The 16,800-nt window shown below is 40.9% G+C and overlaps 1 protein-coding gene across 4 annotated transcripts in view; it reads right to left on the bottom strand.

The window, feature by feature from the left end:
- Nucleotides 1–3,074: 3,074 nt before the first annotated feature.
- Nucleotides 3,075–16,800, bottom strand: part of CAST (calpastatin) — a 303,324-nt gene continuing 289,598 nt past the window's right edge. For all 4 annotated transcript variants that reach the window (XM_029572924.1, XM_029572935.1, XM_029572943.1 and 1 more), the window contains 4 exons: nt 13,040–13,135; nt 11,149–11,367; nt 7,512–7,577; nt 3,075–4,451 (listed from right to left, as the gene is read on the bottom strand). In XM_029572924.1, coding sequence (XP_029428784.1) covers nt 7,521–7,577; nt 11,149–11,367; nt 13,040–13,135 — 372 coding nt within the window. In that variant the 3' untranslated portion in view covers nt 3,075–4,451; nt 7,512–7,520. The remainder of the gene's footprint in view (nt 4,452–7,511; nt 7,578–11,148; nt 11,368–13,039; nt 13,136–16,800) is intronic.

A 16,800-nucleotide genomic window follows, 5' to 3' on the forward strand; every position in this document is an offset into this window, starting at 1 on the left:
ACATCAGAGAATCCATCATAGCTGCTTGTCCTGTTAGCAAGAACTGGGATATTCCCTACAGTACTGGCTCTCTATTTCTCCACATATAAATCTTCTCTTACATTCAAAGCAATAAAGGGCATTGGCCCTGCTTTTCTGACAAATGTGATGGGCTATCACCCCAGCTGAAATCTGCACTGAACCCAAACACGCCACCCCTCAAGACTCTGGCTGAGAAAAAAAAAAACAAGATATATACCTTGCAAGGGAGCAGCACTTCCCTCCTCTCCCTTTCTGAGTCCCTGGTTGCATGATTTTTCATTGCCAACTGAAGACCTGGCTCTTCAGCCAGCAGAACCATGGTCTAAACCAGTGGTTCCCAACCCTGTCCTGGGGACCCCCTCGTCAGGTATTCAGGATAACCACAATGAATATATATTAGAGAAAATTTGCATGCACTGCTTCCATAACATGCAAATTTTCTCTCATGCATATTCATTGTGGATATCCTGAAAAATCCAACAGGGTTGGGAACCACTGAACAGACCACCCCCAATGACCCCCATGGATATAAACTTCTAAGTTTCTGTTCATACCCATGGGTTTTTCAACCCTACCAGCAGTTGAGAATAAACGCTTTACTGACATTGCTACCCCAATGACTCACAGTAGACAACAGGAAAAATGCTTAGTAAATGAGGCCCTTTGATTGTATGGCCTCTGGCGATAGGGAAATGCCTACAGTACTGGAATGTAATCTGCTTTGAAGTGTCAAAAGGCAGAATATAAATCAAATAAATTAGTTAAATCACATGAAATTATTAACATAAAAGGCCCAAACAGATAAAGTTTTATAACCAATGTACCTAACCCAGGTGACCCTAAAAATAAGAATCCATAAAGATAGATGTTCTCAAAAAACAAGTCTGAAAAAAATACAATATTTTTGAGTATTTAAGTGTGAAGGAAGTTTTGCTGGGAGTCCCATGGAGGACTTCTGGTCAGCAGAACAGGTAATTTACCAAAACGTTTGTTTAAATATAATTTAGTTGGTAAATAAAATGAACAAGAAGACAATCTTGCCTTTTACCTTTCTAATTCATTCTTGAGTAGATGTTCATGTGTAAAGTTTTGAACGCTCCACCCATTTAGTCATTCTCATCAATATGGATCTGAGTGTTAGCATTTGGTTTCATTTTTGTATAAATCAAAGAGCTGGTATACTGAACCTCTTTAGAACCTAATGTATCACACCAGTGTATCAAAAGCATAAATATGGCACAAAGAGCTGGAATCAGGGAGATTTTCTTTTCATTATATTTGAGGTCCAGCAGTTTCCTCTTGTTCGTTTGGGTTGCAGCTCAATCAGAGCAACCCTCTTGGGTTATGACACTGTGAGCCTTTATTCACAGTTACCTATGCAGGGAGAACCCCCCCCAAAAAAAAAATTTGACCCTCTTTTGGATCTAGAATCACCTCCTGGATACAGATGGCCTTCCAGGTCCTGTTGGCTAGTTCACCCTGCCTCTTCACTGGGACATTTCCCCCACCAGCATGAGTGCCAGGAGCTCCTCCCCAACAAAGGCTCTGTCATCTCCCTATCAGAGCCTTGGGCTCTCTTAGCTCTTACACACTTGACAGTCTTTCCCTGTCACTGACTAACCAATAAAGCAAGAGTTGCAACCGACAAGTAAACACACTCATGATTTCATGTCTGTTCGTCTTGGTTTTACATACAGCCGTCTTACATGCACATCCTGCAGGAAGCTAGAGCATGGGCTACAGGAGCTGGCATCTCTATGCTTGCTCCACTGGGCAAAGGCTGGGGGAGGAGCAGATAAGCAGCGCTGACCAGATGTTGCATACAAAAGGTTTTCACCTGCTTTATGGTTTCACATCCTGTGTTATCAGTGTCCATGCTATGGGTCAAAAATAAATATGGAGGCAGGCAGCTGGGTAGGGATCTCACCACACTTCCACTAAACAATTTCACCTTTTAGCCATTACTACATTTTTACACATTTTGGAATACAATTTTTGTATTGGCCCAGCAAATTTTCTCCTGCTCCTTTGGGCTTCCAGCCCAACTGGAATCAGGGTTGGGAATGGGCACCATGCACGCTATTCTGGACTCTTCCCTCTGTTTATATATTCTTTCCCAATTCCATCATTGTCATGACAGTGCTCAGCAGAAGAAGGGAGGGGGGGGGGGGATATGCACCAGGTCTGCCTCTGGGCCGTCAGCTTAGCCACTCTCTGCCATCCTTGAGCAATGACTGGGACTCCTTCCTCAGCAGCAAACCTAGTGCTGGCTGACCTGGGGCACGCCAGATCTGATGGGTATCGAGCACAGGTCCTTTGCATGGCAGTGTACAGCCCCGGAATACAACAGATTTATTATGCCTCTAACCTGTTTCATTTTTTTAAATCTCTCTGGACTGGCTAGCTAGTTTGCAGCCATACAGAAGACTCAGGTTCAAATTACGGGCCTGGTCCAACACAGGCTGGCAATCTCAGCCATCATCAACTCGGCCAGCCACTCTTAGTTGGACCAAGCCACCAACCCTAGGGCTGCAGACAGCATAGAGAAACCACAATGTGTTCAGCAGAAATTGAGAACCAAGACCATGGGTAGCGGGGGCTCTGCCTGTGTGCTACGGCTGTGTGCAGAATAAAGCTTGCTGGAACCTTCTGCCTGTATCCTTTGTTACATACTACTAGAGAAGCGACAGCCTCAAGGGCAGGAAGGAGAGAATAAATGCCCAGACATGTAACAAAAACATTCGCCTGCTGCATCGACCCCCAGCAGCACTGCCATGAGCAGTTGCCGGAGGAAGGAGATGGCTGAGCCACATGAAGGGCAGAGGCAGCGTGACTGTGGGACAGTGCCAGGTACTGGAGGAGGTAGCTGGCTCGATGACCAGCGGGACTCAGAAGTAAAAGCCACCTGGTTTGGCAGCATTGAACTGCACAGGTGAGCAGGCTGTGTGCCCCATCTGGGGAGAGTCTTAGCGGCAGGCTGCGACGACTACTTTGTTACTAAAATGTTTTAATGGTCAGCATCATCAATGTAATGAAGAAAACATGACAAACTCTTTAGTACAAATTTTAACATTCTAATATCTTTTATTTTATTTTTTATTTTTTTATTAGTGTGCACCACAGACTCATCTTTTGCTCCTAGAACAGACGGATGTAAATTGTAGCTAATGAAATATGCTTCTCACTGATAAACAAACTGTGATTATTTTTGGTATCCAGACCTAGTTTCTTGCAGTCCTAAGCTTCCGCTAATAATAATGGAGGCATCTTCATATAGTGGTCAAAAAAAAGGCAGACTCCCTAAATTTAGGCATCTAAGTTAGGCCTCTATTTTATTTTTGGTTAAACTTAGGAGCATCCATTTTCAGCTGAAAATTCACTTACATTTTAGTCCCACTATTCATGTGCCTAGATTTCTACCCCAAAGTTAGTTGTCAGGTGAGAATCCCAGCTAAACTCCTAATGTTTTTCCCCTTGCATGATCTCCGCTCCTGTGGCCACCTACCTTTTAGGAGCCCGGTGAAACGTAAGAGCCCAAATTTAGGAACTGAGCCCTAGTAAACTTTCAAAAGGGCTAATTTAGGGGGCTTAACTCCCAAAGTTAGGTTCCTAAACCCTTTCAAAATCAGCCTGAATAGTGACCGCTACAGAATGATGCACTGTTTCACTCTCTGAAAGGTGAGGGAGCAAAAGTGGAGCACGGTTACAGTTTGCGGTACAGAAAGGCACTGTCTAGAGAGGGATCAGGCTCCCAAGATTAGGGCATGTGCATTTCCAACAAATTACCATACCACCTGCTTAACATTAATGCTGGATGCAAGACTTCAACATCAGCGCTGCACCCAAGGAAGTACCAAATGCACCTTAGCCACAAAGACAGACAATTCCAAACAGCATGAATATTATTTACATGTAAAAAAAAAAAAAACCTGCAAGCATACATCAAGAAAACTATATTCAGAGGGCCCAGCTCAAATCCTCTCTCACAGACAGGGAGTTTACAGGGCAAAAACAGCTAAATTATCCAACTAGAGACTGCGTTCTCGGCATGTAAATCCCATGTGTAGAGGATAATGGCTGCTCAGGAAATTCTGAGTATTTTAGTCATTGTTGCAAGAGACATATCCAAAACTTTACAGGGCAAGTTTACTCCTGCCATAAGCAAGTTCTGGTGATATACATTTATTACAAATATAGTGCATCCTTTCCCTCTAAAAACTAAAGAAAATAACAAATGGAAATAAACAGTTTAATAATGAAGAAAATGATCAGCTAGAAAAATAGCAGTTTTTTGTATTTTTTTGTTAATGTGCACAACCTCCAGCTAATACCACTGTTCAGAAGCTATCCCAAATAACCCACTGCAGTAGGAGCTCGTCTTCCTCAAAAGTGATCTTCATCCTCCGAAAAAATGTTCACGCAATGAGAACCTATAGAAAAGTCACAAAAAAAAGAAAAAGGTAAAGTCTTTGAAAGCTGGGTCTGTAGAATACAATATTATTACAAGCTGTGGGCCTAATTCATCCAGGGACTTTCCCAAAGACATAGAATGGGAGAAAAGCCTTCGTGAATCAGGCAGTGTGTTTGAAAACAAGTCATTCAAGTTCAGCTGAACTCATTCTCAACCATCTAAGCAGAAAATCCCAGGGCACCAAGTGGACTCCCACCTTCAACATTCTCCCGCTCTTTCTGTGCGGCGCACACTGTGGTCTGCGTCAGAGGGGAAAAACTATTTGTATGGCTCCGTGTTTGGAGCCTGCCTCCAGCCAGGGTGGACTGCATAAATGGAGTGCCCTCTTGCTTGCTCCAAATATCTTTTTCGGCTCTGCCAAGTACATTAAAATGTGAATTTGTACCTGAACTTTGCCTTTTTTCATCTACACGTACGTCTCCAAGTTCTTTCTAGTTTAATCTGTGCTGACGTTCTCGATATAGGCTTGAGCCACTCAAAATCTTTATGGCCTCTGGCGTGTGAATATTAGGGAGAAAAAGTCCCCAACCCTCCCAAATAGTAACTGTTGACAAGTCTCATGTTTGGGAGATACTTGGCTAAAAAAACCAAAGTTCTTACAGTGATTTTTTTACCATTTTTCACATGGACAAATATAACCAGGTCCATATTCAAAAGCATTCAGCCGGCTAAATTAATATTTGGGCACATATCCAGCTAAATTCTAGCAGGCTAATGAGATAGGAGGCTAGAATTTAGCCTGATTAAGTTAGGGGCATTCTGGAGGTGTAGCTGGGAGGAGCTGAGTTAGCCAGCTATGTTCAATGGTGTAGCTGCACTATCAAGTATATCTTTAAAGTTAGTCGGATAAGAGAAACAAGATCCCAACTTCTACTTATGTAAAAAAAATTACACATTTGACAAAATTCTTTACCACAAAACGCTTGTAGTTTCTGTAAAACGCGCCTCATAAGAACATAATAAATGCCATGCTGGGTCAGACCACAGTCCACCAAGTCCAGCATTCTGTCTCCAATAGTGGCCAGTCCAGGTCCCAAATACCACGCAGATCCCAAGAAAAGTAGATGTATTTCTTGCTACTCACTCCTAGGGATAGAAATGGCTTTTTCTAATTTACCTGGCTAATAATGTTTTACGGACTTTTCCTCCAAATCTCCTCTCATATAACTATCTGAATAATTAGATCAGAATACCTACTTTACAAGGTTTGTTTTATTTCTGAGTTTTTCTTCTTAATCGCTGACTGAATGAAAGGGATATCTGTCACATTATTATGCAAGACCCTTTTGCCCTTAAATTTTTCTCACTTATGTACCCCTTCGGGTGAACATCACAGATTCTCATCAAGTAGTAATGGGTGTAGTCAGATCTTCTGAGAAGTTCCTACAGAGTGCAAGAGTTTGGAGAAAGCAGCAGTGGATGCAGAGAGTTTCTCTGGTGTCACCCATGGCAGAGGAATCCAGATAGAAACTTGGGACTTTGAGACCCCCCTTGTCCTTGTTTCTTTGAACTCTCCCAAACCCCCAAAATCTTGTGCTCAGTTGCTGGAGTCTGTGCACTCCCAGAATCCTCTGCAGACAGCAAAAGCAACTCAGATTCTAATGACTGCAGGAAAATCTTGAGATCAGCAAGAAAAAGCAAAAAAGTCTCGAAACAGTATGAAAGGCCTGTATCTTTGAACACAAAAAAATTAGATCAGAGCTGGTGGTTAATGGATCCTAATGATCAAATGTTCGTACGGAAAGATACAGCTGCAATATATAAAAAAGTTTTACAGCAAGGCCTTGATAGATTTAAAAAAAAAAAAAAAAGTCCTATCAAAATTAGGTAGGACCACATACATAAACACAGCTACAAGATATCTAAGTTTTCCAAACATATTTAATTTCAACTAGCACAGAAAAGACATGGTTATAACAAAACATGACTGATTGTAATCTTTAGGTAACATCATACATCATTAAGAAAATCAGAAGTAATTAGAATACAACCAGTCAAAATAGTGCATGAATGTGACACAAAAAAGGAACAAAACCATGGCTCTTGAAAGAAAGCAAGGAGAACAGCAGGAGGAGGAGGAGGAGATTAATAGCTCTGTCAACATCTGGGAGTCACACATGGAAGACAAAGAGCATCAAACCAGCCATTTATCTTATCTGCTGCCACATGAATTAAGGACATGCTGAGAAAAGCACAATTTTCCCCTTTGGAATTCAGAAAGCTCGGTTTGTTCTAGTGTTAATCTATACAAAAAATAAAAGTTGTTTTATTATTGCACTCTGCTGGTATTAAGATAAACTCTCTTGACTGATAGCACTGGGTTCTCAAGGGACTATGATGTCTAAATAGGACAGTACTAGAGTAATACTGGTAACAGCAACCTCTTATTTGATGTCACCCTCTTTTCCAGTATTGTTCTTTGGATCAGTGATAAGACAACCACCTCCCTGGTATAGCACATTCCTCGGTAACTGCCTAGATGTGCCCCATGAGTAGAAGGCAGTGTGTCTTGACCTACCTGAACTATCTGGTGATATTCTCATGAGAGTCAGTAGCAACAGCCCCAAAAGTCCTTGCTTGGTGGCTACGCAGCAAACTGCTTCCAGACCTGACCAAGTGGGCTTGCCCCCTCTGGGATCTCTTCTACTCTACCCCCAGGAATATTCCCTGTGAGCTGGGTAATGGACATGCACACCTAGCAGTGAGAACTCTGTAATCCCACTTAGAGGGAAAGAGAGAGGGGTGACAGGAACAGAGATTGAGTTTACTCATTACTCAGAAGCAGCACCAAGTTCATAACAGATAATGATTTTTTTTTTCCTTCTCTACCAAATTGAACTATATCTCAGAAAAATAAGTCAGCTCTGGGAAACAACCACCAGCCAGTTTTTGATTCCTACCATCAAGGGTCATTTTACCAACTACAAGACCTCATAAATGGGACTCACCGCCACCTTCAATCCCTGTATTTAGGATAGGGGCAGCTTACAACTAGTACCTAATTTGGAAAGACTCTTACCTAACATGCTTAGCTTTTACTTGTCTTTGTGGTATCTGGCTTTGCTGAGGAGGACTGTTCCTTTGCCTGAAAAAGAAACAACTCAATAAACAACATTGAATAATAATTTTGCTACAAATTTTCTGACTACATTTTTTGCTAATATTAAATTCTACTGTGCATTACCAATTAATTTGTTCAAGATAAGAAAAAATGATTTAGTTCAAGTTTTGCAGAGCCCAAGGTGATAGGAATAAAGTTTGTGTGAAGACAAACTTCATAATATTTGTTCTGATAGCACCACCACAATAGAGGCAAACACACACAGACATGCACACAAGTTATCTGCTTACATACATCGAACATGAAAGCAGAGGTAGGCAAGCTACAGCCTCCAGACCACATCCAGCCCCTATCAGCTTTTCATCCAGGATGCAAGAAGGGAGCCTGAATCCATGCATCAAGCGGCAGACTGAAGTCAGGGCTACCAGAGCTTCAAGGGGGCATAGCTTGGAACTCTCTGGGTTTCACCTGGAGACTCTGAGTTAACTGAAGCTACCAAGGCTCCAGAGAAAGAAAGCTCTACTCTCTGGGTGCTGTGGCCTAAACTCTCTCCCCCTTGCCTCTGTCTCCCCAGCTCCTCCAGCGCTGGTACAGGGTGAGTGCTATGACCTCAGCAGTGCTCCCAGCTCTGGAGCAGAAACAGGGAGGAAGCGTTTCACAGGCTGCTGTTTGTTTCTCATTACTGACTGGTTCCAGGAAGTACAATGAGCCAATCCTTTGCAGCAGGAAAGGAAGCAGTTGTAGTGGCTCAGAATCACCCAGTTAGAAGATGAGTAAAGGGGGCAGGGAGAGAGAGAGAAAGAAGAATATCTACACTAATGTGAGGTTGAGCAGAGCTCAAATAGTTTCTAAGCATGCAAATGGACTCTGGGGGGCTGGGGCGTATGCAGCCCCTTCCCCTGATTCTTGGATCTCCAACTCCCAACCAGAAGCCCTGCACACAATATCTATAGCCCAATGTCATCCCAAGGCAAAAAGATTTTCCCACTCCCAATCTAGAGCTTTGAGCATACACAGCAGGAGGCCTATTGGACACTGGCCCAACTACCATTCATTTGATGGATTAGCAAAGATTGTAGAGATAAATGACAAGTCACAAGAGGGGAGGAGAAAAATGTTATTTGACTCAACTAACCTTCCATAAGCAGAAAACCATTATTATATACATTATTTTTCTCTCTCAAATCAGAAGCAGTCTCAGCTGCACATAGCTGCCTTCAAAATTAAAAAAAAAAAAAAAAAAGGAACAGTTGAGCAACAAATTTAATTTCTTTTTTTTGTTTCAGTGAACCATGGAATAGATGACAGGAAGACAAACAAAAAAAGCCAACAGAAAAGGTCCTCAGGAGGATAGAAGCTAGCCTTTATTTTGAGAATAGACCTTGTATTGATAGCCTAAATGTGAGATCCTGCTGAGAGGCAACATTAAGATAGTAGTGCTTGGCACTCAACATTGCAGCCTTGCACATTTCTTCGAAGGAGGATGTCCTTATACTGGCAACCAAAAATGCTGTCACCCCAACGGTACAGGCTTGGGCAGGACTTTAAGATTAATCCTGCAAGGGGATTCAATGAGAAATGCAATCTGCTGCTAATTAGGGATGGTGTGTTTTTCCACAGGAATTCCTGTTTGGTTAGTGTCAAATTAAACTGAATTCTAGGTCAATATTCCAAGAAATTTGCTCCAGATAGAAAGCTACAGCTTTCTTGCAACACATTTGTATGGTGCAGATTCTCCCTCATGAGCATAAAAGCAAGAGAAAATATATTGAAAGGACAACTGAGTACGATGACTATTCAATATCACCTTAGACTGAAGTTTGGGATGGATGTGAAACACCATCCTTTATGATAAAATTTAGCATAAGGTGGATGTCACCAAGGCCTGGAGCTCATGGACTCTGGGCTGAAATGATCTCCACTAAAACTGCAACCTTCCAGGTCAGAAACTTGAATTTGTAAGAGTCTTGAAGCTCAAGGGAGGTTTGGTTAAGATGACATTAATATCCTAACGCACTATGGGGTCCTTTATTGGAGGCTTCAAGTGAAGACCATGTGACACCCAACAACTAAAGGCTGCATAAAGTCGGGTTTCCTTCTATAGAATGTGGTAAACTAACCACAGTTAAATTAATCTTAATAGAGCTTTTTGAAATCAGATTTTTCTAGTGAAGTATTTGTGTGGGACATAACAAGAGAAGCAAGAGACTTCCTCCAGACCTGAAGGAAAATCTCCTCTATTTAAACCCATAAATCTGCCTCGGACTCCTTCCTAGAAACCAAGCCTATGGATCCCTTCCTCTTAGCATTCAAGCGATGAGGGATAGGGACTGTGTGTTGAAATGAAAGAGAATGACTTGGTTTTAAAAGAAAAGGATCAGAGCCTGCCTGTTTCTGCGATGGACATCTTCAGGACAAAGAATAAGTCTGTTTCAACTAAAATGACATTGTGAAGATTAAAGACCCTCTGACCCTTATTAATTTTATTAAGCTCCTGGCTACCAGTAACAGGGAAGAATATGCACACAGGCCTTTTTACCCACAATGAAGCATGAAAACAGGGCAATCTTAGGCAGGCCCTACTCAAGAGATTTAATTCCTACATCCTGATACCTGGACCACTCACAAGGGGCCCATTTCAAATCAGTTTGGCTGTCAAGTGCTTTTCATTTCCTGCTTAGCAGGTGGCCATTAAGATTATCCTATGAGAAACTGCCCAATACAGACACCATGAGCTTGGAGCCATCCCTTCCAGCTTGTCCAAGTCATCCTTTACTACCTGATTGTTTGTACTATCACAATATTGTTGGCCATGCAGTTTCTGAAGACCTTTAGACTGTTCAACAAAGCCCTTATCTCAGCCTTTGATACAAAATCCCTGGAGACCATGCATCTCAAATATAAAGCTTCTCTAGATGAGTTCCTCAGCCCATACTGAAAGCATCTGTGGGCAGGACAGCATACTTCCACTACACAATACATCTCAAAGACTGCAGCATTATCACAATACACAAACCATATCTATGTTATCATTAATGAAATCTCCACAATGAAAACTCATTGGGTAGCACAGCAACATCCAGTCATTTTTCTACCATACATATAATCACGTACACCTCTCCTTCACACCACAAACTGCAACTGACAGGTCAACACTCATATTATGGCTGCCAAAGAACATATAATATTCATGAACTTACAACTGATGCTCACAGAGCTGACTTCTTTTTTTATATAAATTTGGCTGAAAAGCAAGTTTTAGGGTTTTATTTAATTCAACTGGGATAATTATGAGGTTTCACTGGGTGTAACTTAATTACAATACACACATGGACTTCTGCTGTAAAACCATTTTTTTAATATTTTCTCAGAACATTGTGCATGGACTACATTTCCTTCCAAACAGCTCATCTCCCCCTCTAGGCCCTTCTCTCAAGAAGCATATTGCAATAATAGCTACATGGCTTACCTAATTGTTACACTATACCCTTAAAGGTGTAAACAAAAACAGTAACTTCCCTCCTCCCTTGATAAACTAATGATACAAAGTATGGGTGTGAGAACTTAGCCTGCATCAAAATGTAGCCTTCACTACCTTTGCAGTGTCCTTAGGTTTCATGTCATCCTTAATGGCTAGTTTACAGGCCTGTTCAGTGGCAGGCTTGGTAGCTTTTTCAGTGTTGAGTTTGGTGGTTGCTTCAGCGGGGGGCTTGATTACTTTTTCAGTGGTGGGTTTGGTGGCTGCTTCAGTGGTGGGTTTGCTGGGTTTTTCAGTGGGAGGTTTAGGCATTATGATGTCCTTGCTATTCTTGTCCTACATTAAAAACAGTAATTCATAAAATCAAAAATCCAGAACAAATACCAGCTTTACTCAAAAACGATCAATGATATTTAGCTAATGTGAGTATTCGCTTCAACACAAAGTGTAAGCAAACCACAAATAACTTACATTTTAAACTCATATCAGTGCAATATACAATATACACAGCTACCATTTTTTTTTTTTTACCAAGTACTTTGCTTTACAAAATGGCTGAAAAAAAAAAAATCAAGCACTACAACTGTCCACTGGTATCCTGTGATCAGGCGTCAAAATCATTCACTCTACACGTTATGAAATCACTAAGGATGAAGCAGCTATAAGAATGCCTGATGACTGCAACAGGTGCTCTAGCTTCATTGAAAACATCAGTTTAGTTCAACTGTACAATGCTGAAATGGTTATCCAAAATCATGCAGTGTTATTTTCATGGTTGGCATGGTGCAACAGAAAGGATTACAATTAATCATTTTTAATGTCCCACCCATTTTGAATCTCACTCGAAGGTGTTACTGTTGGGTGATGACAGATTCCCTTTCCCAATTGCTATGTATACTACCTCTGCAGGGCCTGATGAGCAGAAAGCTGGTCCAGAAAGCAAACCCAGGCCTTTGTCATTCAGCCATTAGGTCAGCCCAAGCTTACAAAAAAACTGAACAAATAAAAAAATAAAAATAAACTTAAGTTTCTGCTTTACAATGCAGGGTGATCTTTTACGGTTATTGGCAGTCTATATATATATCTATATATATAAAAATATTTATAAACCCGCTCCTCCAAACACATGGTTGCTCACAGTAGCCATAGAAGAATCTGATCTCTCAGCTTTAACATTTGCAAGGAAATTCAACCAAACGCAGTTTCTTGGAATTCCTAATTTTGGGGACAGATGGCTGCCTCCTACTCTTTGAGCTTTAAGGCCATTCAGAATCTACTTCAACCTCACTCAAATCCATTTATGCTGGGAGAAAGTCTGAGGCACCACAGGGTCTTTACTCATGGCTACCAGGGAGCTTCTCCACGTTTAACCCCCCCCCCCCTTTCCTGTCCAGCCCAGTCCTCACATTGACATTCTTTTGACTGAGAAGCACAGACCACATGCTGAGCCCCTTTGGTCAGCCGATAAGATTTTGCTATTGAGGAATGAGCAGGAATCCCTCTCCCTGCTGGAGGCTGTGATTACTGCTCCAGTGGCAGCCCCAGTCCTTGGTAACTCAAAGAACAGGCGCAAAATCCAGGAAATACACTTGGGTCTCCTGTGCTGCTGTTGCAACAAACCTCTTTCAAAGCAAAAAGAAAAGCCCAGAGTGAGGTTTAGGGCTTTATATCCCAAAGCAGAGCCCTTAGAGGGACACCCTTTCCCTATCCTACTCAGATGATTTCATCCATGCTATTCCACCACAATCAAAATCCAAAGAAATCAAGTTTGTCGTCTATTGGTGTGATAGAATCATGGGATCAAGTGTGACAGGATTTCTGCTTGATTTTATAGAGTGTGAGCTACGCACAGCCAAGGTAACATTGAACTCGATAGTGCTCAAGATTGAGAGAGTAAAAGAAAGGGAGCAATTATGACAAAAATATGGCAGCTACCTTCCTTTGAAAACTGCTGAAATGCATCTCTACATGTACAATGCATAGAACGTGCAGGCTCCTGGAACTGTACCTTTGCTGGGTGCTGAGATGTTACAGCTTTTGCCGATACAGCTGGATCTGTAGAACAAAAGTCCTCTGAAAGAGCATCAAGAAGTGCAGCATCATCCTGAGAGAACAGGAGTTACAGTAAATTCATTGTACATTATTACTTTTAATTATATATTATTGTGTAGTGAAAAATGTATTTAACAGATGCATATTGAGATTACTGATGTGTTATTGGTTTTCATTGTATTTTTGTATATTTGATTTCTCCGTAAACCACTTTGGGTTGAACTTTGGTTTAAGTAAGGCAGTGTATAACTAACTAGAACATGGGGGTGATAACTTTAAAATGAGTGCACATGCGCCCACCTATTCTGGAATTTTAAATCATCCTCACAAAGGCGCACGTATGATTTAAAATTCCCCTAAGGCATGTATGTGTGCTCCTAATTTTAAGCGGTTACCCAAGGAAACGTTCACCACATATCTTCCTTAGGGCATTTGTCAGCTTTAAAACATGTGCGCGTGAAGAGATAGCCATTTTGTCTTGTTAGTCCAACAGTTTGCCCAGTCTATCTCTAGGTTTTCCAGACCCCTCTGGTTCTCTAGTCTACACTCCCTCCAGTTTACCTGGACTCCTCACCTAGTCAACTGTATGTTTGCTGTTGTACATTGTGGGACGGGGAGGGGGGGTAGGGATGGGAATAGTAGGGAAAGAATTCTGGACAATGTGATTGTCTCCAAGGAGATCTAGCTGTATGAAACTTTTTATGGCTTGTATAATGTTTTTGCGTTGGCTAATAAAAATGTAAATACAAAAAAAACCCAAAAAACGAGTTTTCTTCAGACTTACACCTCATCAAGAGCAGAAGTAAATAAGCGCAGGTAGGAACCAGACATGCACTGTGGGCATGGGATTTAAAATCTATATTTATGCTCAGAAATGTTGGCCCTGCCCCAGGATGCCCCAGACACACCCTAACTCTGTCCGTTTTTCCCCCACACGTTAGGTTGCTCTCACACACACACAAACGCACATAATTGGGTAGATTTAAAATACAAGTTGCGTGTGCTCAGCCCAGATACTCAAGTATATGGGTCTTTAAGGCAAGCAACTCTTAAAATTCATCCCAGATGGTACATTATTTCACTTCTTTGTCAAACAAAGTTAAATACAAGACTGATATTCAAAATGCATTCAGCGTTATATATCCAGATAACTAGGACTTATTCGGCTAAATAGCAGCCACTGAATATGCCCTACGTTCAGCAGCCTCGGCATAGCCGCGTAATTCATTTATCCAGCTAAAAACCTAGTCACGTAAGTTGTGGGCATGTAATGGGAGGATTGGGGCAAAGCAAATTAGCCACATAACTTATCTGGCTAACTAGCTTTATTTGGAGTTAGCTGCATAAGTTATATGGCTAACTTTGATGTGCCAGACAGCAGGTCTAGACTTAGCTGGTTAGAATTTATCCAGCTAAGCACTTAGTTATACGTATATATTCAGCAGCTTAACTGTGCCACTAAACATACATCATAACTTAGCTGGATACGATCTATCCAGCTAAGTTACTTACAGCTCTAAATATCAGGCCCTGTATCTTTATGCAATGTTTAATGCAGAATTACTACTTGCTGATTTTTACAGATTGAAAATAATAAAGTGAATATGGCATGTACAAAGGTTTGAACCCCTTCCAGTTGATTCATTACCTTTTTTTTTTTTTTTTTAAAGGCCCAAAACATTGATTGATTCATTAGGGCTTCAATTTATCTGGTGAAGATAAATGCTACAGTTTAATAAATATTCTGTTGTTCTGTCTACTTTCAATAGCTGTCTGAGCATTTGAAAATGAATATAATTCACTCCTACAAAGCAGGGAAGCCTATAGAAAGCTCTCTAAACATTATCAGCCAGCAATTTCAACTGTCAGAAACATTATTAAGAAATAGGCTTTGCATGGACGTGTTGAGGTCAGAGCAAGATCTGGAAGACCAAGAAAAATCTCTGATAGAATGCTCCAAAATCTGGTCACATAAAACAGAACCCTCTGATCACTGCAAACAACCTGTTGAAAAATTTAGCTAACACTGGAATAGTTGTCCACAGTACAGCACTGCTTACACAATGATCTGCATGGGAGAGCTGTCAGAAGTTACAAAAGTCATCATTTAAAATATGCAAAACTAAATCTTGATAAATCTGAATCTTTTTGAAAAAAAAAAAAAAAAAGTGCTTTGGTCTGATGAAATTAAAACTAAACTGTTCAGCCATAATCACACAAGATACATTTGGTGGAAAAAATGGGAAAACATTGGAAGACAAGAATATCTTGCCAACAAGGAAAAAGGATATAAATCCAATATATATCTCATATAAACCAAAAATAATTTAGAACAACTTATATAACAGCAGATGACAATATCATCAATGATTGCCTCAAGATATCTCTCTGCAGCCTCTCGCCACTCAATGGGCCGCAAGCCGTAATCGGTCAGTGAAGCAATAAGTTATTTGTAATCATTTACTGTCATCATGCTGTAAAACTATGCAAAAACTTTTTGTGAAGAAAAATTTATCTTAATAATACTTTTTAGTGATGTCAAAAACTGTGGTGAATACACCACTAGAAAATCTAAGAACCCCAGTTCAGAAAGCACTATATTTCCCACATTTTCAACTACCCCAATCTAAAATACCTAATAACTAATACCCAAATGTCGAAGAAACATATACTTAGCACTTAACTTTGATACGACCCAAAGGGCTCATACAGTGGAAAACACCGTCAACTCGTTTAATGCTGCCCCGTTTAAAGCTGTCCCGACATGTTTCGATTGCAAAGCAATCTTCTTCAGGAGATCAAAAATAAGATCTAGATGTCAAGCAAATGTTCCTCATTTGTTTACCTCATGAGTGTTTACCATTCTTTAAAGATGGAAGGTTTAGATTGAGATCTTATACGAACTGTCAATCTAAAGGTGTGATTTATGGACTATGGTGCCCGTGCCCCCTCCTTTACATTGGGAAAACTAGCCGCAGTTTGAAAGTACGGATGATTGAGCATAGGAGCGCTATTGTACGCGAGCGCGTTGAGGCGCCTGTAGTGCAACATTGTCTATAGTTGAATCATTCTTTTGAAGTATTGCAGTTTGCGGCAATTGAAAAATTAAATCCAAGTAACAGGGGTGGAGATTTTGATAATATTCTATTACGGAGGGAACAAAAATGGATACATTATTTCGATACGGTGGCCCCTAGGGGCCTTAACCGTGAGATTGACTGGTCCGTTTTTTAGTGCTTTGTACGATGGGAGTTGTAGTCAGTTTCAGTTTGTTTCCGGTTCCGTTTGATTTAAAAAGCGTAGAGATTCAACTTTGTGGACACAAACGCTGAGGCGCCATTTTTTGAATGTGAAAGGAGAGGTAGTTTTTCTGCCCGGGTAAGTGTTTTGCATTTTCATCAGTGCGGCCGTTTGAATATGGATGTAAGTTTTCCTTGGTGCTCGTGAGTTTGTAATCATTTATATTTTTAATTTTGTTTTTAAGGGTTGAGGAACATTTGCTTGACATCTAGATCTTATTTTTGATCTCCTGAAGAAGATTGCTTTGCAATCGAAACATGTCGGGACAGCTTTAAACGGGGCAGCATTAAACGAGTTGACTGTGTTTTCCACTGTATGAGCCCTTTGGGTCGTATCAAAGTTAAGTGCTAAGTATGTTTCTTCGACGTTTGGGTATTAGTTATTAGGTATTTTAGATTGGGGTAGTTGAAAATGTGG

This window comes from Rhinatrema bivittatum, chromosome 1 (assembly GCF_901001135.1).
Source record: "Rhinatrema bivittatum chromosome 1, aRhiBiv1.1, whole genome shotgun sequence".
NCBI lineage: Eukaryota > Metazoa > Chordata > Amphibia > Gymnophiona > Rhinatrematidae > Rhinatrema > Rhinatrema bivittatum.